Source organism: Drosophila grimshawi, unplaced genomic scaffold (assembly GCF_018153295.1).
Source record: "Drosophila grimshawi isolate 15287-2541.00 unplaced genomic scaffold, ASM1815329v1 contig_44, whole genome shotgun sequence".
In the NCBI taxonomy this organism is placed as follows: domain Eukaryota; kingdom Metazoa; phylum Arthropoda; class Insecta; order Diptera; family Drosophilidae; genus Drosophila; species Drosophila grimshawi.
Genome location: NW_025063240.1, coordinates 11,105,900 through 11,130,499, shown reverse-complemented (window position 1 = coordinate 11,130,499; position 24,600 = coordinate 11,105,900). Strand labels below are relative to the sequence as shown.

The 24,600-nt window shown below is 41.0% G+C and overlaps 3 protein-coding genes across 3 annotated transcripts; 2 read left to right on the top strand and 1 right to left on the bottom strand.

Moving 5' to 3' along the window:
* The first annotated feature begins 6,101 nt into the window (after positions 1-6,101).
* Positions 6,102-7,541, top strand: LOC6557759. Its single transcript, XM_001984552.2, has one exon. It carries the CDS (start codon positions 6,102-6,104, stop codon positions 7,539-7,541), a length of 1,440 nt encoding a protein of 479 aa, XP_001984588.2.
* An 896-nt stretch (positions 7,542-8,437) lies between these two features.
* On the top strand, positions 8,438-10,153 carry LOC6557741. Its single transcript, XM_001984553.1, has one exon. It carries the CDS (start codon positions 8,438-8,440, stop codon positions 10,151-10,153), a length of 1,716 nt encoding a protein of 571 aa, XP_001984589.1.
* Positions 10,154-22,360: 12,207 nt separating this feature from the next.
* LOC6558693 (E3 ubiquitin-protein ligase ariadne-1) lies at positions 22,361-24,176 on the bottom strand. Its single transcript, XM_001984554.2, has one exon. It carries the CDS (start codon positions 24,135-24,137, stop codon positions 22,605-22,607), a length of 1,533 nt encoding a protein of 510 aa, XP_001984590.1. The 5' UTR covers positions 24,138-24,176; the 3' UTR covers positions 22,361-22,604.
* Positions 24,177-24,600: the final 424 nt, after the last annotated feature.

Here is a 24,600-nt window from a genome sequence, read left to right as displayed (position 1 = left end):
GATTCGCTGCTATTGCTATTGCTGTTGCTATTGCTGTTGCACAGGCCTCACGGGCTTCACTAAATGTGCTGCAAACTTGGCCACGTTGACAGGTTAATGTGTGGGGTAATGATCAGTTAAATTGTTGTTTAGGGCGTTAACACTAGTCAAACTCAAATCAATTTTTGGGAAAGCCTTTCGCTGCCCACACTCTAAACAATTGTTGTTGTCGTTTTTATTGCTGGAGTCGACCGTATGCTGCTAAGTATTTGCTTGGCAATTAGCGTCACAACATTTACGAGTACAGACAAATTGTCGGGGCAACATGTTGCAATTAAAATAACGGCACGCCAACTTTCGCCACATTTACTAACCGCACAAAAATGTTGCGCGCGTGCGCAGCAGCAACCATTGCTGTTGTGTCTTTGATTGTTGTTGTAAGTGCAGCTCTTACTGTTGCTGCTGCTGCTGCTGTTGCTGCTCTTACTGGCCAAATTAAGTGCGCGACTTTATGTAGCAAAACACTTAGACAAACCTTCTGCATATATATACACACACACACACACACACACACAGCATACACACATTCGATTTGTTTGCATTTTAATTGTCGTTTGTCGCCAGTGCTAAAAAGAAAAATTGCTAACAACACGTCGTCAGTTGTCGCAACAGCAGCACAACCAAAAAAAAAAAAAAACAAAAAAAAAAGCAACAACAACAACAACAGCAATAAACATTTTACGGCTTTATCCTACGCATTTTACGCTGTTAACAGCTTTGTCAGAGGGTGTGTTAAACATATTTTTATGGCTTAGTTTGCGTGCCTCGCCATTTTTTTCTCTCTTAAGTTTTCCGTATTGAGTTTTTTGGTCTGTCTGCGAGAGCTGCATTGACTTTTAATGGTTATTAGCACAAGCCACAAGCTGCTTTTGGCCTCTTTGCTGCTCTTTTTGTTACCAGAGCAATTGTTGTTGCTGCGGGTGTTGGCACGCTTATCGCGTTTAGCGATAATTATGCGCTAAAAGTCAAGTGACAAAGCGCTTAAGATAAGATGGAATTCTGGGACATGACATCGCCTAGCTGACTCGACACCTTAAGGAAATTGGGCTGTAAAAAGCTGCGACTAAACTTGAGAGTTAACAGTTAAATAAAAAAGAAAACAATACAAGTTTTATCATGAATTTTATCAAGAAATGTCTTCGCCATATCTTATATATATGCTTGATCTTATTTATTTGAGCAACTCTCACTCAGTATTATACTTATTTTGATACAATTTGGTATATACTCACCTTATTGCTTTGGTTAATAGATGATTTTTAAGTTAGGGGATCATGCTTTCTGATCACAGTTCACTGCCAGTTGTGAAACAGAAAGCATTTGGTTAATACGAAAATATCATAGTATTATTTCGACTGAAACTCCCATCTAGGGTATGTAATCTTCGCCGTGATTAAGATGGACTTTCTTTCTGGTTTCTGCATTAACCATACAACAAAAGCTAAATTATGTAAAAATCAAGTTAATTGAAAACAAGGCAACACCTGCATCTCGCAATGGTGTGCAATTGTCGACAATTAATCAACAATTGTTTGTTAAGTGGCGTGTTTAGATTGTTGGCTTTTATGAGCGAATGCATGGACCATAAACATTAAACGCACAACAATAATAAAGAGGAATAAAAAAAAGCTGTAGTCACTGAGTTGACATGTTAGTTTGATGCACTTGTTGCGGCATTATGTTACTAACGATATTTGCATCTGCCTATCTATAGCAACAAGTTCAATCAGTCGCCTTGCTGAGTTTGATTTGCCAGCTTGTTAGCTGATGCTGTTGCTGTAGCTGTTGCTGTTGCTGTTGTTGCTGATGATGTTGATGTTGTGATTGCTGTTGCTGCCTGTTATGCAAGCGGCAAAATGTCAGCCACTTGGCAACATGCGGATCGCCAATGAATGTCAAACATATTGGACTATTGCAAATGTCAGCAATTGACAGCCGAAACACACACACACAGTTGTGTATAGTTCATTTGTTGTTGTTGCTGCTGCTGCACTTGTTTATGTTGTGTTTGCTGCGGCAACATGTTGCTGCTGCCGGCCTGATTGGCCTGGCAAGCGACAAATTAGGCGCACAATCGCTTGACTTTTACCGTAGCAATGTTTATGGCCCATTAACTCGGCTTAAGCAGAGTTCAAGTCTGGCCAGGGAGCCAACGCCTTTAATAATATACGACCAATCGCAAACTCATAGATTAAGAAATTTAATATACAAGCTATTCATTAATAAAGGGTAGGCGGGTATCATGAAATGTGAATCGCGTTTTCAAACTCAAATGTAATATTACTTTAGGTGTCAACACACCATCAAAACGCCCATGCTTTTGAATATCGCTTGACTTTTGACAAAGTTATGGCAGTGGAAAATTTGGAGCCGTCCTCAAGCGTGATTTTTATTTTATATTGAAAGCATTAAAATTCGTAAATATGTGTAATAGGCCAGGACAGCAATTTTGAGCCCATAAGATATATTTATTTTGTATCAGCCAATTCGATTAGGCCAAGTTCGCCGGTTTAAATACGTGTACGATTTAGTGTTGAGGGTATCGCCTAGTCGTGCTTTCTAGACTACAGCACTCCTACTTGCCTTTTCCAATTTTTGGTCAGCGGACACAATTTTATGATAGGCAATTAATTTTAATGCATATGGTTGTCTATGGCCAGGCATCGCACAGATACGCCCCAACCAACTGCTCAAGTGCTGCGAGGGTCAGAAATTTTTTGATTAACCCCGGTCACGCTAATAACTTGCCCATCGGCTCACCGATGAAACCATTATCACTGACCACTTTTTGACCACTGACCGATAACTTTCTCAAGAGCCATTTGCGGATCTTTTCCTTGTTGTTTTGACCCATTTAGGAAAATCTCTGGCATTAGTTGTGTGCGCCTGATTCGAAAATTGCAATGCTCCAACTGTCTCTTCCACTCCCTCAATCGATCGATTGTGAATTATTGTCTTTGGCACCGTCTGATGGTTGCGGCCATATAATTTATGGTGCCCCCAAAAAGTCAATTGATATGGCCAATGCGATAACAGAAATTTAAGTGTTTTTCTATACCCCTTTGGGCTATGAGTGCCGAAGTTTGTCTAACTTGCTGATTGACCGATGGCAGATGGAGTTCGTTGTCCAGTGTCCAGAGTGTCCGATTCCTTAGCATTTGCCTACACGGAGACTGTCTACATCTTGAGCAGTATGTCCATGACTCTGACTATGACTAAGTGGACTGTGTGATAAAGTTGTAGACGTTTGGGCAAATTGATTTTACGGCTACAGTTTCAACTCTGACTGCAAAATAACTCAACTATTGCTTTGGGGCATACTTAGACTTTAAACAGATCGTTGGGTTATGATTCGAGACGGTTGTTGGGAGCGGCGAAGGGGTGTTCACAATGATGTGGCGATAAGTAATGCTAGATGATTGTTATTTTAATGTTTTGGCCAGTTTTTATGTGGTTGTGGGTGTCGAATTGTGTGGGCGTTACTAACGAATTGACAAGGAGCAAGGAAGAATTGATAGACAATAACCTTTTGAATGTAAGCATATTAAAAGCGGACCAACTGAAGTTTTCTACAATAAAAAGTTTATTAAAACAACAAACAAATTACATATTATTATGTTATTTAATGTAGAATATTAAAGAACAAATATATTTGTAGGTATTCATTTTATGACGCATGGCCCCTGGACGCATTCATTTCACTTTTCAATTGAATCTTCATTATTTAAATTATATGGTGCTCTTCATCATAAATGCTGCTCAGAAGAATTTCTACCCACACACAAATACAAGTTGAGCCAACCCAGCAAACAGCCCACAGCAGTATTTAAATCTCTAATCTCCTAACCTTGCGCCGATTTCTCAGCAACAATAACCTATACAATTAAGTGCATTATTGACGGCAAAAAAAAAAATTATAAATTAAGTACTAATCATATAAAATGCAACAACAATAAAATCAACTCGACAGTTGAGCCAAAGCAAATCAAACGAAGCCGCCTCCAAAAAAAAAAAATAAATAAGTAGAAATACTGAAAAAAAATAGAAATACTTTGAGAGAACGTGTGCGGATTGCGACCACGCCCACTTAATGTTAACTGCGTGGGCGTTACGCTAATGAACAAAACTTTTGCATATTGCAATGCTTGGATGGAAGGTTTGATTGTTGTCGTTGTTGTTGGTATTGGAGTAACTGCAATTGTGGCTGTTGCGTCTTGAATGGGTGATAAATTATTTCCCGCCATTTGCATAAATGCTTTGAATCCATTAATTAAAGTCCAAAGCTTGCAACGCCCTCGTCACGCCTGCCCCCACACCCCACATCCAGTTGCACAGCCTGTTGCTGTTGCGTGCTGCTGCAGTTGTCGATTTAATCAATGGCAGTTTATTGTTGGCCAGGCCCATAGAGAACCCATAGAGAGGCCCATTAGCCATATGTGTGTGCTACACTTGTATGCCATATATGTATGCACTCGATATCTGTATAACTATCATCTATCTATCTATCTGTATCTGCGTATCTGTATCTCAATATATTCGCCTCTTTAAGTGGCTGCCGCCTAATTGTTCATAAAAGTCAACAGTCAATAGCTCTTTATGTTTGCCGTTGAAATTTATATTTATTTATCGTCATTTTCAAATACAATCGCACATTGTTGTTGCTTCTACTATTGCGTTTTTGTTGGTGTTGTTGTGTTTCTTTAGATTTGTGTAGCTTCATAATTTTGCAAGACATTTGCTTAGCAGTAGCCATTGGCTGACTGAGCTGTTGATTTGAATTCAAGGTCTGCCATTCTTTACAATTAGTGACAGAATTTATGAGCGATTTCAATTTTAAGTTGTTTGCAATCGTTGCTGTTGTTTGCTGCTATTGCTGCTGTCGGCTAACGAGTTTCAAACAGTGCAGCAGCAGCAACAAAAGAACCTCTGATCATATCAAGCATACCATTCTTCAAACCATTCAATAGTTTTACCAACACATTTTTATTACAGGTAAAACATAAACATGTTAAAGTGGCTCTATATAATGTTCAAAACTAATTATATTGATCTTTAAAATGCAAATTAAAATGTGCAGTCTAAAAATTGTAGCATAGTTATTGTAAAAGTGTCATCTAGCTTACATAATTACCGCATACATCAGCTCTGCGATTAGCGTTCATCCATTGAATAATATATGCTTTTGAACTATGCAAAATGAAAATGATCAAGTTAGAGACCTCTCTCAACTAGCAGATGCCCTGAGCACTTCCAAATATTGCATACACATTAAAGGCATATGCTGATTGTCACTTGAAACTATTTCTTACATTTTAATGCGTACATGGTATATATATGTGAGAGGTGATTCTTGGCAATGCGGTAGTTATGTTAGAGCAGAAATAGCCAGACCCGTGGTCAAGGTGCTATTTAGTAGATGTTCGATAAGTTCAAATTAACTTTTCTTTGACTGGGTGTTGCAGCAACAGGGCATGATTTTATCTAGGATTTAAATATGGACTTGGCGACTATATTGGCTAAGTGTTATTTGCGTTACACCTGCTTATAATCAGCTGAACACATATAAGCTTAACTGACGCCTCTCTTTCATGTGTAGTGTGCTTTGCTCGTGCTTTGAGTCAAGACTGTTCTCAGCTTAATTCCCTGTAAGGCCCTCTAAGGAACAGATTTCGTTTGTTTGGAGCTGAGTGTTTTAACGGTTTTTAAAGAGCAAATAATATAAGATTATAATGCATTCGATTTTGCGATTTTTCTTACTTCTTCAATATTTTGGACGTCATGCTATTAATTCAGAACAAACTAAATCTTCTGGACTATCACAAGTATTAACACAGCTCAACACTGCCTACAACATAAACCTCAATATACTTATAAACTTGGACTATAACTCTCCGGATGCATTAGAGATACTTCAAATGGATACGCCAAAAATTCAGCTTGAGCTTTCAGCTAACTTTTCTACAAATTTTTCTCTACTTGGCCGATTTACCGAAAAGACTTTAACGGTGGTTTATATAAGGACGACACCCCTGGATGCTACTGTAGCCAATTTACTGTCATCAATGTTGACTGAACTACATGCACTTCATATAGTGTTTATAACGGCCTCGCAACCCAGTGCCTGGCAACAGGATCTCTATGCTTACTGTTTTCGGGAGGGGTTCATCAATGTGCTGCTCATCCATAAACTTAATCAAACATTGTCACTTTATAGTTACAATCCGTATCCGGAAATACGCATCACAAAACTGGGACAAGTTGGAGATTACCTCAATAGATGGCACCAACTACGAGACCTTCAGCAATATCCAATTCGCATAATTTCCTTTGAAAGTATACCACGAACTTTTCGGTACGTGAATCGTCGTGGACAGTTGGTCCAATCAGGGTATATGCATCATGTATTCTTGGAATTTGCCCGACGTCACAATGGTACAGTCATGATCCTAAAGGAGCTAAAATTTTCGGAAATATACGAAAATTATTTGGTCTACTTGAAAAATAAGACCATTGACGTTATCTACAAACCAATGGAGTCGGAGTTGGGTACATCAGGCACCACGTCACTGTATTTACTCAAAATGCATATTATGGTGCCTCATGCTCGACCCATTGCCAGCTATATTTACCTCACACGCCCTTTCACTTGGACTGTTTGGCTGGCAGTGATTGGTTCAATAGGATACGGGATGCTTATGCTTTGTAGAACCAATGGCAATAGAGGCCCTGAGATTGGGAGGCATTTTTTGCATAGCTGGTGTCATATATTGTATGTGGCTCAGCCAATGATCAACATCGCGAATTGGCAACAGTATGCGATACACTTTATACTGATCAGCAGTGGACTTATTTTGACAACCTCTTATCTGGCGCAGCTATCAAGTATGCTTACAGCGGGTCTGTTTGAGCCACAGTACAATACTCTCGAGGACTTAGCTCGTGCACCATATAAGCTTATAATGTCCGAATACTTTGCGAATTATTTAATGCATTCGGATTCTGTGCCACCTGTAGTCCGGAATCATATTCAAACTGTACCTTCAAGTGTTGTGGAAAATGCTCGCCTATCTCTGAATACTAGCTTTATGTATATTGGCTATTCTGATCGCATTAGAGGTATTCTGTATCAACAGCACTTGCTGAAAGTTCCACGGTTCAAAATGATGACGCAGAGCTTGTGCGATGGTCTCATGTCCTTTCCAGTCGCCCCTGGTTTGCCCTACCTGAATATACTTAATATTTATATCAGACGCATTTTTGAGAGTGGCATATTGAAAAAGATGAGGAGCGATTCTTGGCGAGATGTAGTTAAAAGCGGCATAACTAAGCTAATGAGAGGTGATGGAGTGGAAGAAAAACACTATGATTTGGAGTTCTACTTCTATGTGTTTGCCTTATGGGCTATCGGCTTGGGATTGTCTGTACTGTGTTTCATTCTAGAGTTACTCAGAAAGCGAATGACACTACAAAATAGTCAGACGAACGAGGGTCATTTCAATTGAATACCATTATAAATGAATATTAATCTATTGTTAAAATATGCATATTTATATGAATTATATCAGTTTCAGCGATCTCATGCTAACTACCGTATGGAATTTATAAGCTAATAAATGTGAATGTGTTATAACATATATTTTATTATTGTTATTGACTTACAGATAGTTCTAAGTTCACTATTAATAAAACCTTGCTAAGAATCTGAAAATGCCATCTGGCTGACATAATTTTTCACATGAGAGTTAACGTACGTATTAAATCAATTGCATTATATTTCCTCTGAGCCAGAAATAACTATGACACTTGACTTTGGGGCGGTCACGTTAAAGCAAGCCGACCCAGCCCCACCAACAAATCATTATGTGGTTGTGGTCAAGGGGTCGTTTGGTAGATGGGTGATAAGACCAAGCTTAGTAAACTTAACTTAACTGACTGGGAGTGTAGCAGTCGCGCACGACAACAACTTTAATGTAAATGTGAAATAGGCAAATGTTCTAGGTGGGCGTAATTGTCGTTAAAACTGATAATAATCAGCGGGAGGCATACAACTAAATTGTCAGTTCTCCAATAGGCATAGTTGAGACTGTTTCTTGCGTACGCCTAGAGTACAACTACAACCATCAACTAATTTATCCAATTATTTTCGAGTAATTGTTAAACGAATCCAAAGGTATTTTATGCAGTCATTCAATTAGGAAATGTTTAAGGTGCAATTGAGTATTAACCAAGATGAATAGTGAGAAAAACCAAACATGTGATAGGGAGTTAAGCTTAACATACAATTACAATTGTTTTGTTAATTAAGCACTTGAGTGTGATGTCTTAATGATGGGTCCTTCCACTAAAATGTTAAGTATAAAAGCAGACCGCCAAGAGATTCCTGGCTTAAATAGCTCCAATGGACTTACTGTATATGAACGTGATACAGAATCTAACATTGCTGCCGGGCAGCTATGTCAGTCAATGTATTGATCAGCTTAATGCCTTGTATAAATTAGAGTTGAATGTCTACGTTGCGTTTGGCAACAAGACTCTTTTCGAAAGTCTAATACCGGCTAGAGAATCTGAGCTACCAACAGTCCGCGTAACCAATACGACGCTGCAGCTCGTAATGAGTGGCAATTATAGTGAGCGTGCTTTGACCGTCATCTATTTGGAGGATGTGCATACCAGCAGCATGGTTGATTACCTCACCACATGGTTATGGCGAGCACAGCAGCTGCACGTGTTGATCATATATCCTGAAGCAACGACGGCTAAATTGTTTCAGCTCTTTACGCATTGTTGGCGTCAGGGCATGGTTCACATTTTGGTTGTGTTGCCGTTTACACAGAAACTGTTTAGTTATATGCCGTATCCGGAAGTGCGACTGTTAAAAATGGAGAATACGTTGCAGTATTTTCATCGAACTCGCGACTTGCTCTGGGACTTTCATGGCTATAATATAACTTGTGGCATCCTGATAAGTGCACCGCCGACAGCCTTTGTATTCAAAAATCATCGGGATCGGAATATATACGCTGGCTATATGCTGCGCATGGTTTTGGATTTTATCCATCACTTCAAGGGCAGTATTCGAACTCGCAGAGTGGACACCTTGAGTGAAGCTAACCAAGTGCTGAGCACTCGGGACGTCGACTTCTTACCCTATCTGTTGGCAAAGACACCGAATTTTACGAACAGCGTTGTTCTCTGGCTTGAGAATAGATTTCTGATGGCTCCATCGGCCAGACTCCTGCCAAGATATTTGTATCTGGTGAAACCCTACACTTCTTACACCTGGTTAGTTTTACTGGCCATGTTGATGTACTGCAGCGGAGCACTGTTTCTGCTCTCTCGGGGACGTCTAAATTTAAGTGGAGCCTTTCTGCAAATTTTTCGTCTATCGCTTTTTCTGCCGCCAGGTAGAGATTTGGTTGCCCTGCCGGGCCCGCGTCGTCTTTTCCTCTATATTATGATGACCATTGCTGGATTAATGCTGACTAATCTTTACCTGGCGGTGCTTTCCAGCAATTTGGCTGCGGGTATCTATGACAAGCAGCTGAACAATTTCGATGACTTGGAGGGCACTGATTACCAGTTGCCGGAAGAGGAGATCACGTTGAAGTTCTTACTCCAGCTGCCAGACATACATCCGCAGTTGGCCAAGCGGCTGGTGCTCACACCGGAACATCTGGTGGAACGTTATCGACATGAGCTCAATACCAGCATGGTGTACAGCGCCTTGGAGGATAAAATCGACTTTACATTTTATCAGCAAAAGTTTCTGCGTGTTCCCTTGTTTCGCAAGCTACCGAAGATCATCTACCAGCAACCCTTCTTCATGCCTGCCGCTTATGGTCGCCCTTATCTGAAGATCTTCAATTGGTATGTGCGACGTATGTTTGAGGCCGGCATTCTGCTTAAGATGAAAAACGATGGATTTGGCCATGGAATACAGAGCGGACGTTTGCATTTCATTAACCGCGCCACACTACAGGAGGTGAATTCCAATGATCTCGAGTACTATTATGTGGCAGCTGTAGTTTGGTTAGGTGGCATGCTGCTAGCTACTGCATGTTTTGGCTACGAGTGCTGCATGGGCTCAAGGATGGCCCGACAGAATAGAGAATGATAGTCACAGAACTTAATTAATTATGAATTGTGTGAATTCTTGATGAAATTATATATACAATTTTCTGTTGTCAATTTTAAAAATGGGAAAGTCAAATTGTTAATAAAAATTATTCATGAAAATTATTATAATATTATATTATTATTATTATTATGTGCTAAGGATTATTCATAAAAGTCAATCTCCTCATTTGATTCACAATGAAAGTCTCCTTAGAATATGAATGACTAACGAGACTGTGTTTCTTCTTTATTAAGTGTAAATTTAGATGAATACCTCAGTTATCTAAATTAATTATCTTAAACTTTAAGGTGTTCTTGGTTGCTTTAGACGTATCTTAAATACCTTATTGTTAAACTTATTTGAAATCAAGTTTAGTTTAGCTACAACCGTTTTTTAGTTATGAAATTATCATGAAACTAGTCGAGTGCTGTGAACTGTTTTTGTTGATTAATGATCGTATGAGATCCCTTTCTCGTAATCCCTCTTCTTCCTTCCACATTAATCTTTCAACTGTAGCCAACAATTATAAATGCCTCATTTGCATGACCACCACCGGCGCATGGCGCACTTGTCAAATCGACTTAGACGGTACCACAGTCGACCTGGCGATCAGCAACTGCCAACTGGCAGTTGGCAATTGGCAACTGGCGGCGCTGAAGGTGTCTTCGGTTATTGGCAAACATTAATTATTCGCTCGCGCGCGGCTTTCGGCTGTGCCACCTTCTGTGCGCTGTGATTGTTTTTGTTGCTGGTGGCTGGTTGTTGTTTGTTGTTTTTGTGAAAGGCTCAGGCAAGTGGTTCAAATGTTTATTTTGTGGTGTATCTTTGATTGCAGACAGCAGACTGGCTGCACAGAAACAGACGCAAGCACAGACATAGTCCGCCAAAATTTGCGCAATGTGCTCAGGCTCGGTCAGGCCGAGCTTGGTCTCTTCGAGCCTTTACTATTTATTTTTTTGGCCAAAATTGCACATTTTCCCATGCTGCTGTGGCTGTTGCTGCTGTTGGCTGTTGTAGTTGTTGCTGTTGTTGCTGTTGTAGTTGTTGCTGTTGTTGTCGTTACCGCGTCGCGTCTAATCAAGGAGCGGAGTCGTTGCTGCAGCTGCCTCTGCCACGGCCTCTATTCTCCATGCTCTGTCACAGTCTGAGCCTGGCCGGGGCCGCCCGTTGCCATTTAGACCCCGAGGCAGCCAAAACGATGAATATTGATTTAATTGAAAGTCATTGAAGCGCACGTACTCATAGACACAAAGACACAAAGCCGCAGCGACACATCGACACACACGCTGCGGCGCAAGTTTCCATTTGGCGTGGCTCCAACTCGAACTCCAACGGCAAAGGCATCGCTTTAACTCCAACGCCAATAACGCTTGCTGCCCTCCCACATGCCACCAACATCATCCACATCGACACACTACGCCCCAACATTTTGTTGTTGATGTTGGCACATTGACACAGTTTCTATGCAGCGTCACAGCCGGGCAGATGTGTCTCTCGTTCGCCCCCTTCCCTGCTCCCCGTGTCGTTCCCCGTCCCTGCCACCATGTTGGAATTTTGTCGACTTGTTTTTCTTTTGGTTGGCGACGCTGCTGCCAAATGTCAAGAGGTTAATACGTGAATTAACAGCAAATTTCTTTGACTTGTGTGTGCCTGCATGTTTGGTGTTGTTGTTATTGTTGTTGTTGCTGCTGCTGCTGCTGATGTTGCTTTTCGTGCAGCTGCTGGCGCTTTCATTGGAATGCGGGCGTTGCTCATTTTATTTTTTTATTTTTTCTTATAGTCAGAAAAGTTGAAAATGCATTAGGCAGACCCAGGCAAAACAGCATGTGGTCGAAGATGTTAAGCGATGGATTTTTACTATGTTTTTAAAGATATTACATTAACATTTTTGAAGCTTTTAGTACGCATAAATAGCCGCCAATAAATCAAATGGATTTTCACTGAATCGAATACTTGGCATTCGTTACAAGCAAAAGACAACTATAAATACATCCACTCAATATACATATGTATTTTAAAGTATTTTTCACTTTAGTTGAAATATGTGGCTGCATACTGATTTTTGGTTTTGTTCTTTAATTAATCAAGTTTTCCATTTTCATGAATAGCGCTTGCCTTAACCTCTTATTGTAATGGATCAAAGTATCTTATAGTTGGAATCATTCAAATGGAACATTGAAAGGTTTATAATATAGATAATCTGGTGAATTTCAGCTCCGTTTTAACTGTTATATACGAGCATTTAGTGATACCAGTCAAAGCTCAAAGTTTCATTGTCCTTGCTGGCATAGCCAAGTCATCAACCCTGCATCCTTATCAGGTACGCACCCGATGCGCAAGGTGGCGCCACAATCAGAAACCGGTGTGAGCGCGTTATTCGAAATGCAAAAATATAAATTGTAGAACTTAATTTTTGAATTACAAATTCCATGGCACACGGTCGTTCAGTCGTTTGGTTGCTAGTCATATCTAACCCACATAGATGACCAAAGTGCGATTAAACAATTACAAATATAAACACACAGACATAGCGAAAATAGAGTCGTACGTCTATGCAAATTTTCAGTCCGCAATTGCCGGCAAGTGCATAACTTTTATTAAATTTTTATATATTTTTCTAATATTTTTTTTTTTATTTTTGTGGCGCTTGGTCAAACTGTGCGGGACCGACCGACCACGCCAAACAGTGACAATCTTGAGGAGATCAAAAAGCGCAAAGCCTACAGAAAAACAGTGGCTGCCCACTGGGAAACTGGAGAACTGTAAAACTGGAACTGACACTGAGTCTGTGGGGGTCTGTGCGGTTCTGTTTGTCTGGCGATAGCGCAAAAAAATGCAATTCAATTCATTAACAGCGCACAGTAACTGATTAAATCGCTCCACATCTATATTTTATGCGCTGACAGAGAGTATTGCAATTTTGTCACGTACTGTGTAACGCAAAAAACTCACTTTATAACAATATTTTTAAAATTGAAACCAGTTTTGGCAAACAATAAATATTGCACGTTTATTAGTTGATAGATTAGTTGTATATTATACTGAATCGCAAGTGTATTTAATCTTCGATAAATTAAAGATAATTATTCTTTATTATTATTTTTTTTAAATTTTGAGGCTAATGGGGCAGTAAAGTTGCACATACGCTGCGTTGGCCGGCATAATAATAATCTCCTGACAATTTATTGGCATTTTCATGTAAATTATGTTATTTCAATAAATATGCATTTTTCTTTTATTGCCACTCTATAGACTTAATCTTGTGTGAAAAGTGGTTCAATCGCGATAACTTCATCTCAGTCGGTCGAGGCAATACTATTAACAGCAACCACTGAGCGAACACTTTTTGATCGACTTTGCATTTTAATTGATTCTTAATGGAAAACTCTCTTATCACGATTCAGAATTTATGAAATGTTAATTATAAATCGCATACTTTATAAGTACAGCGCCGGTAATTTGAGTTTATATATTTTATATATTTTTGAAAGTTGTCAAACTTTAAATTATTGCCAACCGATATTGAGCACTAATTGAACAGTTTCAAATATCGCATTCAGCCAGCAGGTGGTCGTAACTCATTTCAAGGCATTTCTTAATTCAATTAAGTGTGGCAATTGCGATCTGAGATGATAGTAGTCAGTTGAGTACTAAGTTTCGCATTGAATTATGGTGGATTGGAGATATTTAAATGGTGTAGTTTCCATATCCATCTACAACGTAGACTACTTAAATGAAGTCATTTGGCTAATGGCTAATTATGATAGTGGCATACTTTGAGTGCATTTGTCAAAGAGTTATCGCTTATGAGTTTAGATAAATTATGTGGATAAAAATTCAAAAATTCAAAAAAGAACAGCTTCAAGTACAATTACTTCTATTTGTTTACATTAAGTTTTGATTATTTATTTCTTTGTGTGCACGCACACTGAAATAAGTTTTTCCATTTTTCCCAGTTGCCAAGAATTTTTCATTGGGATGGTCGCAATAAATTTAATTATATTGCTCATATAAATGCCAGCTGTTGTTAAGTTGCTGTAGGATCCATTTCACTTGACTAAATTAAATATCATTATTTCGCTTCTACGGCATTTTAATGCACTTGGCTGAAATACTTTTCCAGTTGTCTATTTTATTAATGTGTCTTCCTTTGGCGTCTCCAACCAAAACAGCTGTCCCACATGATGTAGTTTTTTGAATGCATGTTTCTCCATTTGTTGTTGATGTTGCTGTTTGCTGTTGTTGTTGTTGTTGCTGTGTCGCTGTTTTGACGCCATTGTTGCACTGCGACAGCGGCGGCGTCTGCGATAGCAACAAACAAAATGAATTTTCATATTTTCATATTGCACAACAACAAAACAAAAAAAATTATATATATATATAAATGTTTTTTTTTTTTAGAAGCGCCGCCTCTGCCTGAGAGACGTAGACTTCATTTAATATACTCCATTCCCGAGGCCGTTGGATGAGTAGGAGAATGAGGTTAGGAGACAGGGTGCTGGTGCAGGACAGTCGCAATCGCAGACCATGCCCAGCAGCAACGTCGCATCCTTTTGGTCTGTGAAATCCTTTTTGTCTGCTGCGCGTCGCATCTCGTTTTGGGGCGTTAATATAAAAATGCATGCAAAAATGCAAATGTGGCAAGTGGGAGTTAAAATGGCGACGGAGAGAGGGGAGAGAGAGAAGCTGCATATGAGAGCAAAGCTGGTTGGTTGGGTGCATCGCCGCTATAAGAAATGATGATACGTTTAATTACCAAGCAGCCGACTGATGTGCAGCACGTGACTCGCATCACCCCTCCACGTGCCCCCCCTCGACCAAGCCACATTTCAACTCGTTCATTAACAGCTGTCAGCTTTTGGCAACACTTGGCTCCGCGTCGTGGTTCGTGGCATTCCCGACGCGCCATTCGGCGCGTCTTACAATTTGCACCTTTTTAATTAACGTGATTGCAGCAGCACACACACACACACACACACACACACACACACACACAGATAAAAACACATGAATGTTGATCTATGCATTACGTGCTGAATGCATCTCTCAGCTGGGTCGGGTGATGTTCAGTTTGGGGGCTTAGTTACCTGCGAGCATGGAGGAGTTGTCGCCATGTCTCAAGTATGCACTTGCACCAGCCTCGACAGCATCGCCCAAAAAAAACCTACCTCTAACGCCGAGCCAGCTGCAAAAGCAGAAACAGAAGCCACAGCTAAATTGGAATTCGGTGATGGGAATGGGGATTGGGGATAGAGCTGGAGGCGTTGCTTTGTCTTTTGCATAAAGCGAAAGTCGTCACGGCTTTTTGGCGCTTTGCCGCGTCATCTTCCAGCTCAATGATGTCACACAATGTCACGTGCTGATTTGACAGCTGCTCCAGAGCCAGAGCTCTGGTTTGAGAGGGATGGGTCCAACTCTCGATGGGGCATGTTCCCCATCTGTCGAGCTCTGTATACTTAACATTTACGCACTTCAGCGCGTTTCTTGCGCAAAGACCAAATCAGTTGAGAGGTGGCAAGGGAGGCTGCTTGAAATGTCAACAGAGCTGACAGCTTTAAAGATATGGGCAAAAGTTTTGCATTCGTATTAGTCAAAGTTATAGAGTTTGTTATGCGAGACACGAATTCACGATGTGTAATTCGTGATATGTGAATTATGCATATAAGCCGAAAATTATGAAAAATGGTTTAGATGATCGGAAAGGTGAATCGCCTTCTCAAAATCACGCTTTTCAAACTTTACGCACAGATTATGTGATTAGTTTGTAGCAATTGTTTTTCTTTTTTTGTTGGATAAGGACTGTGGTCGTAATTAAAAAAATTAATGTAAGTTTTGCTTAACACTTTCGTCATCTTAAGAAAAATGTATTTCTCGTTAAACCAATCTTATTCTATTGGTTTCGCTTGCGCATATTAAAAACACACTTTCAAGTTGTACATAGTGTCGAATCTTTAACACTTAACCTTACAGCTGGTCTCTGCAATATTTTGGCAATATTCAAGAAACCGACTCAATTTATTATCTATGCAATCTTAATTGACTGTCCCTAACTCAACACGAACAGTCTGAAAGGCCTGTTTGCCATATCGCCAGCCCAGTCAGGCTTTCAGCGATATTCGTGCTTGAACCTCTTGTGAACCCTTTCACACCTGATCAAATTGCCAAAAAAAAAAATTATACAACCGATCTACGTTGGGTACAGTTTCTTTCGCCTGCCAGCTCTCACAGTCTTTATCTCTCTCTCTCTCAATGGGGTTGCACTCAAAACAATTTATAATTTCAACGCCTTGAGTTAACAAATAGCCCGACAGAGCGCACGATTCGACAATTAATCACCGCGTCGCGTTTTCCTGTTTTGTTGCCTCGTGTTACTTTTTCGGGCATAATTACGGCAAATGCCGCACGGCACAAAAATGTTCCTAGTTTAGGCCAGCTCCAACTGCCAAGACAGTTAAAAATGACGACCAAACAAAACCGAACTGAAATGACAAAAAAAATAACATAAAAAACCAAGCAAGTCTAGTCGAGCAAAGACTATAGTCGAATGCAGCGAAAAACATGGCCCAGATGATCGATTAGCAATCCAAATGCAGTCCAAGTCCGAGCTTGAGCGAGTCATGCAAAACAATTGCGGCCACAAATATTGAGACAGCGAAATATTGGCCATGCTTTTGCCAGGCATAATTTGGCAATTGAATTGATTTCTGTTCGGCGTTTTACCTCCATCTGTCTCACTGACTGTGTCGCTCAGTCTATCTGTCTGTCCGTCTCTCTGTTTGGCTGCTCTCTGGCCAAGCCCTAGAGCAAATTTGGTTACGCTCACGTTTGTGCAGGAAATCGGAATCGTTAGACTAAACTTTATGTTCATGAAAAAGGGTTTGGCTGTGTGATATTTCATGTTTGCCGCCAACGCCATCGACAAAATCGATGCCGCTGCCGCTGCTGCTGCTGCTGCTGCCGTGCATTGATTGATTGAGCGTCGGCTTCGGCGTCGACGGCGGCGCCTGCAGCGGCCCCTTGGACGACACGTACTCCTAATGGCTGCACAGCTGCACTCTCACCACCCCACCAACCCCGCCAAGACGTTGCGGTTCAAAGGTGCCACTGTTTTCTCCCATAATGAACGATCATTCGATATGCCGCCAAATATAGAGATACGATTTATGATCATGTTGTTGCTTTTATTATTATTATTCTTATCGTTGTTTAATGTGCATTTCCAAAAACTGTTGACGAATTTCAATTTCGCCTGCTGGCCAACTTAAAGCGACAAACATTTTGTATTATGCATTGTTGTTCTTACTGTTGTTGGTGTGGTTGTGTATTCGTATTGTTCGCCCAGCTGCGTCCCCATATTTGTTCCATGTGCAATTTTTGCATACTTCAGCAAACGCGTCATATTTTCGAGTGGTTTCGCTAACATGCAAAGGACACTTGAGAGCCCAGGCACACAAGTGGATCCTTAAAGAGCATTTCTTCTGCTGCCGAGTTCTTGTTGCTGCTGTTATGTTGTTGTTCTTGTTCTTGTTGTTGTTGTTGTTGCTGCCGGCCAGGGGCTTGAGTGTAGCTACATTTTGAATGGAAACAATCCCGGTACCCAGTGCCTGCCTGATGGGCACGAAGATGTGATGACGATGACGATGATGATGATGATGTTGGGATGAGCCTCATACAGATGTATGTAAGTATGTGATGTATATCGAATGACTGCTGCTGAAACAGCAAATGTACCAAGTGTATTGAATGAGGCATTTAAATAGGGTGGCAAAACGTAACAAATCACTTTTAGAAAATATTACTTTTATATCGACGCTATTATGTAAAAAGCATAATCGGTTTTCTTTTGTGATTTTAAGAAATATGTAACAATTGCATATCACCGAGTTGACTAATTATAGTTGTAGTTGGCACTAAAGTATCAGAGAAACCGTAATTGAACAAGTGGAATTCATTAGATTGTCCAGTAAGAATGCAGGTGAAATACTTTCGGGCGAATCTCAGAGCACAATGCACTCAAGCACTTTCGGCATGTAACATGCAAACGCACACAATGCTTGCCATTTCCGTTTCCTGTTTACAGTGCAGCACATTCACACTGACAGCGACATATCCTGTACATAATGTACATATCATTTACGGTGTCAATCAGGACAGCCGCAGTCACCCGGCCGCAAAAATCAACAGCAATGCACTGGACACACTTCAAACAGACACGAGTATTTATGCGTGTGTGTGTGTGTATATGTGTGTGTGTGTGCGTGTGTGTGTGTGTGCGTGTGTGTGTGTGCTGTGCGTCTGCCATATCCTGTGCGGAATGTCCTAGGCTTCATTCGACCATTAAATGTATTGCGGTCATTTTAATATAAAATAATTAATTTCAATGCAAATATTTATAGCAGCAAAAATATGCCGCATAATTGATTCGTTGGCAGCTATAAGCGCGAGGGAGATGCACATTTACTCAGATTCAGATTCAGATTCAGAAAGAGAAGCAGTGCCAGTTGGCATTCAATTCAATCACAACAATAAAATAAACATAATAAAATACAGTATAAATACATTAAATGCCTTTCCTGCCAAACAGTTGGCATTTTCATACAGTTCCATTGAAATTATCGATTACGATGCCAAATTCTGCAATAAGCGACGCATTTTGTATTTGTGTTTGCTCGTACGTCCGCATGTGCGGTTGGACTGTGCCAAAAGCCATTTTGCAATTAAAAGCTTTAGACTTTGCAATCAATATATGAAATAATTAAATAAAATGACGTTTAATTAAATTGTCACGACCTTTTACGCAACAACAACAACACTAACAGAAACAACAACAACAGCAGCAGCAACCACAAATATTGTCGCCATGCTGATGATGATGCAAATGATAAGCAGCCAAGAGGCACTGCAAACCAAATAAAAAACGAGAATAACAAACGCAAAACCGAGGAATGCGCTTAATTTGTGTGATGAGCTTGTTGCAGATAGATACACTTACTTCGCAAGGTACTATGAAATATAAGCAACCTTTTGTAAACTGGTCAATAGTAAATCTCACTTATAAAAAAAAAAACAGCAGATTTATATCTCTGGATCATAACAGTGACAGATTTATTTGTGCGTCTTTCAGTTACCAGCAATAAGACAAAGTATATTTCTTAAGTTAGGAAAGTGTATTTCATACTCATTTGTGTTCTTATACATTTTGTGTTCTTTTTTTTTGCTGTACTTTTGTAAATTGAGTTTCTCTTCGCGCTCGCATCACAAAAATGTGACAGCTAGTTAATGACCCGCACTCTGCACACCCCCGCATTCCTTGCAACACTTGGGCACTAACCACTTACTCAACTGGCCTCATGTCCGACCGCCTTCAATTAAATTCAATTGGGTTTTGTGCCGCTTAAAACGCCTGCGCGCGTGCTCCAATTTAGTTAGCGAGTTGTGAGTTGTTTTTTCTTTAGTAGAGAAGATCATCAGCCATATCCATTGCCAGCTAACAAAATGCACTTTGCGGCTGCTGCTTGCGAGGCGATAGGCAAATGAGTTTGCGCATTAGAAGACACTCAAGACGACAAAAAGGAAAGCGGGGATAAGAAGGGGGAATGGCCCGCTGTGCGCCGCCTGTCAGCATATCAACGCAATTTGTGCACTAGCCAATAGACGTCGGCAAATTATGGCCAGCGATGCTCGGCGACTGCGCAAAGTGCCTCATAAATTCACGTCGCTGATGCAGTGATAGTGAACCAGAGTCAGTGCCAGACTCAGAGCTGGTGGCAGGAGCAACTGCAGCAACAAAATCAGCAACGACAGCAGCAAGTAGCAGCAACATCTGCGTTTCACGGCAGCTCCAAGCTCGAGTCTACAGATTGTTTATGGCAGCGGCGAAATTTGCTCAATGGCCCAACTAATGTGCTGCAGATAATAAGCCGGGAAGTGCTTGCAGTGCATGGCAATTAGAAAGTACCTACAAATAGATTGACAAAATCCAATGATTAGTATAAATACGTTAGTCCGCTGCATTTTGTAAATACTTTGCATCAAGTATTAAATTTGAGCAGTTGCTTTTTGGTTGACACAGTTTGCGTTTGGCGTAGTTGTTCTATTAACAACCAGCATCATCCAAAGCTTAAAACACTTCCGCATCGTCATTGTTGTGTGGCGCTGACCTACGTCTGGGCAACAGATACCGTCTGGACACATTCAAGGACAATGCCGTGTAATTGAAAGTCCGCGACTAAGTCGTAAAGCAAATTTAAGGACTTGAAGTGGTTGACAACGCCAACAAGGACTACAAGGAACACAAGTACCAGGCAAAAATATGTCGTAATAAAAAAAACTAAAGCTCGGCAGTCAAATCTACCAAGACGCTGCCATAAGCACAAAAACAAACTCTAGATAAAAAATTCAATAAGCTGCCCCAAGAGCGAGACAGGATACTCGCGAGGAGGGGGGGCATGACACGAACCGTGACCGCTAAGCTGTGGCTACAGCGGCGGCTGCGACGGCGGCTGAGAAAGAGGCCAATAAATAAAATTAATAGAAACTCACTCGAACAGCTTGACCAGGCATCTGCAGGGCCCAGAAGCAGGAGCAGAATTGGCTGGGGCTTTGCTAGGGCTTTTTTTTATTATTATTTTGTTGACTTGTTGAATGAGCCAAGCGATGGCAACTGTTGAATGGTACTTGGCTGCCCTGTAGATGCAGCTGTGCCTGGCAAATATCTCACTCAAGGCTCTTTAATGTTTAATACTTACAAAGAAGCATGTGAGATTATTTCGCTACATTATATTTATTGGGTGAATTTAGTTTTTGTATTATAATTTTAATTATTTTCTATTAACTCCTTTGTTCTTTTATTCCATTTCAATCAACTTTGTCATCAATCAATTAGCCATTTTCCTGAAATGACCGAATTTATTTACCTAGTATAGCATTAACCAACAGTTCGGTTGCATCTGCCAGTCATTTCCAATGTGCAATTCATACCACGTTGCTGACCTCGCATTGAACTGCCATAAGAAATCACTCTGCCAGTCTCAAAATTGCTGATGTGGTGGCATGGGAGGCAAAATGTCTGCCAGGTGGCGTAACGCCCACTTTCAACACTTGCCACAACAATGGCGCGCAAATATTTGCGGAACCCAGAGTCAGAGTTAGAGTTGAAGCCAGACTCTGCAGTCAGGAGATCAATGAGCGACTGTCTGACTAGCTAGCTGCCTGGCAGCCTCAATTTGAAATCCAATAAAATTTAATTGGAAACTTCATCACGGGTGCGAAAATTCACACTTGGCCAGCTGAGGCAAGGCGAGTCAACGATAGACTGGGCCAGGGCAGCGAGCAGTCACGGGCACGACTTGGCTGCCGTTTGCCGTAAATCTCATGCACCTGGCGGCGACTGGCGACTTCGACTTCGACTTTAACTTCGACTCCGAATCCAACTACGATTCTCTCTGCAGCGCATCGCGATAAGAAAATATTTTTCATATGAAAAGCGTTGCGCTTGCGCCATTTCAATGCTCCGTTTCGTTTCGTTCCGTTATTGGCCATGGCTTCAATGCTTTATTTATGCTTTTCCTTTAGCCATGCCATATCTTGTGCAATTGTCGACATTAATCGCTTTGTTGCGCCAAAAAGTATAACATGAAATTGGATTGATTTATGTTATAATTACAAAAGCTGGCGCATATCGCCATAGCAAACGAAGCAAAAGTTTTGCAGACGGTAAACACCAGATCGAAACACAAACACAACAATCCTAATAATGATGGTGAGTGAGTTAGGAGCTTTAAAGACAGAGGCTGTGCTCTCTAAAGTGTCGGGGAAAAGTCATTAAGATGCCAAACTCAGTAGATTACTGCGAAAGGCTTTGCGAACCATCAAATCATTTATACGGTGTCTATCCTTGGTACAAACAGCAAATGAGTAAATGATTTGAGAGGCTGATTATCACCCTATTATCGGAAAATTGCCTGAAAGGGAAGGAAGAGTTTATTAACTTATATCAACTAACCGCTTTTTGCCAATATACAGACACATGGTGAATTAAATAGGGTATAGACTCTTACCCCTGTAGGGTATACACTCTTTGCCAACTCAAGAGCTCATTCACAAGTTCACATCGTTTTTTTTTGTGGGCAATAAAGCCCACATTCAACTAAAATTGATTGCATTTCCAAGTTGAACTATGCTTTGAAATAAAACACATCGTAATTCCTATTACAATATATAACTGTAGAATTTTGATAGCTCTGGCAGATTAACAACACTCTACCAGAGAGGAAGCCAAAAGCTTTTGTGCCATTTTAATAGGTCGTCGAAAAGACAGTCAATCAAATTTAAATTCTTCAGAGAAATGTTGGATTCTTTGTATGTTAGAGAAATGTTGGATTCTTTGCGTGTTAATCATGGGAAGATTGTCTGTATTGCTGCTTAGAAAACGGGAATGAGGTTCCATCTATTCCATGAAATCCCACCAGTCCTTTTCGTAGCCCTCACGAACATGGCATAGGAGAACGGTGCGACGCTTCCGACAGTAGTGCGTTAAGTCAAGGACCTTTTGCTTCACCTCGTAGAGATTCTGTACGGTTATTTCGCGTTCCAGAAACTCGGATATCTTCTCCGTGGCCATCTCCATGTCACGCTGATTGTCCTCGAAGATGATCTTCTGGTTGTTGTTGCGCAAATAGAAGGCAAATACATAGCTGTACAAAAGCGTTGCCCGACAATGGCATAACACATCGACGGCCTCCTTGAGGAACTGCACTTCGATCCAGCTCATATTCTCCTGCATATCAGTCATTTTGGCCTGGACGCTGGCATACAGTTTGTGCTCCGCGCGCATGCTCATCATGTGATTCATATGGCGATTGTAATAGTGCAAATATCGAGCCATAGATGATCGACAGCGCTCCTGTGCCTGCCTCGCCTGTCTGCCCTCGTCCTCATCGAAGCGATTGCAGCTGTACCAGGACGAGCCATGTGGCTCCCACGAGCCAAGGCACACCCAGCAGAAGTCATACAGGCAATGGACATTCTTGCACACCATATGATTGCAGCCGCCATCCTTCTCGATGGTCGCGTTACATTTGGGACACTCCTTGGTATGCTGCGCTATCCAATTTGAGGTTTCCGAATCTTCGGCGTTCTTCTTCAGCCAACGCTTCAGAAAGGCACAGCTCACAGGCTCGTGCCAATTTTCGCCACAGCCAAAGCAAAACTCATGTCCACAGGTGCATCGCACGGCACGCGACTCACAGTAGCTGGCCTTGATGGCATTGGTGCAGCTGGGGGCCGAGCACCAGCGCATCAGTGGATTGCACTCCACAAAGGTGTTGGTGATCAGCTGCTGGTAGCGGGCAATCACTTCCATATTATCAGCCAGCTTGACGAACGATACATCATCGACCAAGATATCACAGTCACTGGCGGGGCAAGTGATGCTGTGAGCTAATCCCTCACTGCATGTCTTATTGGCCAAATACTGCTTCCAGCAGGCGGAACAGAATGTGTGACCACAATCCAGGCCCTTCATATCATCACAGGGGCAGTAGCAAATACCGCAGAGATTTTCAATCACACTCACAGTCGACGGTGACTTAATGCATTGCGTTGAGGGCGTGGAGAACGGATTCACTGCATGGGCGCGCTGAAAAAACTCCTTTGGAGTGCTCTCAAAGTACTTCTCGAAGAGCGTCTCCTTGTCCCATTTGAAGTGATTCAATATGATGCGTGTGAGCTGCGGCGATAAATGCAGCACATTATTGACCTCGTCGATGATATTACGCTGGTCCTGGACAATCTGATCTGCCGTGAGGACTGTGTAGGCGAACTCATCCAACTCGTCGAAGCGCCTGAGTCGATCAGGTAAATCGATTTCTGTGCAGATGTCCTCATCGCTATCTACACAAGTCATGAACGACGATTGGCTGTATATGGAACGCTGCGAATCTCCGTGATCTTGATCCGAGTATTCGTCGTCAGAGCTCATATTCGAATTGAAATAAGAAAAGTTCAAATACTCATAAACACAATGTGCTACGCCTACTTGGATGCACTGTGAAGTGTGTCGCTTATCAACACTGCAACCAAACTTTTTACATACTAATTTTAATCTGTCGATAAGTTTTAATCGAACTTTCAGAAATTTTGTGGAGGAGCAGAAATATATTTTGCCTAAATGTGACATTTTGATGCAGCAATAGATCCTTATAAGTTCCACAAGAGCAAGACAAGATGAAAGAACATCTCAAAAAACATATTTATTAGTGTTTCTTATACATTTTATAGACAAATTGTTATATCCATGGCTTGTTAAGATTTGCGGTTGGGAGTTTCTGTAGACTTTGAAAATGCATGGAATTTACTCTTTCAATCGGCACTCAGAACACTAAAAAAAAAAAAGCGCCTAAAAGCTTTTGGCGTATTCCATAACCATAACCCCTTCTTTGTGG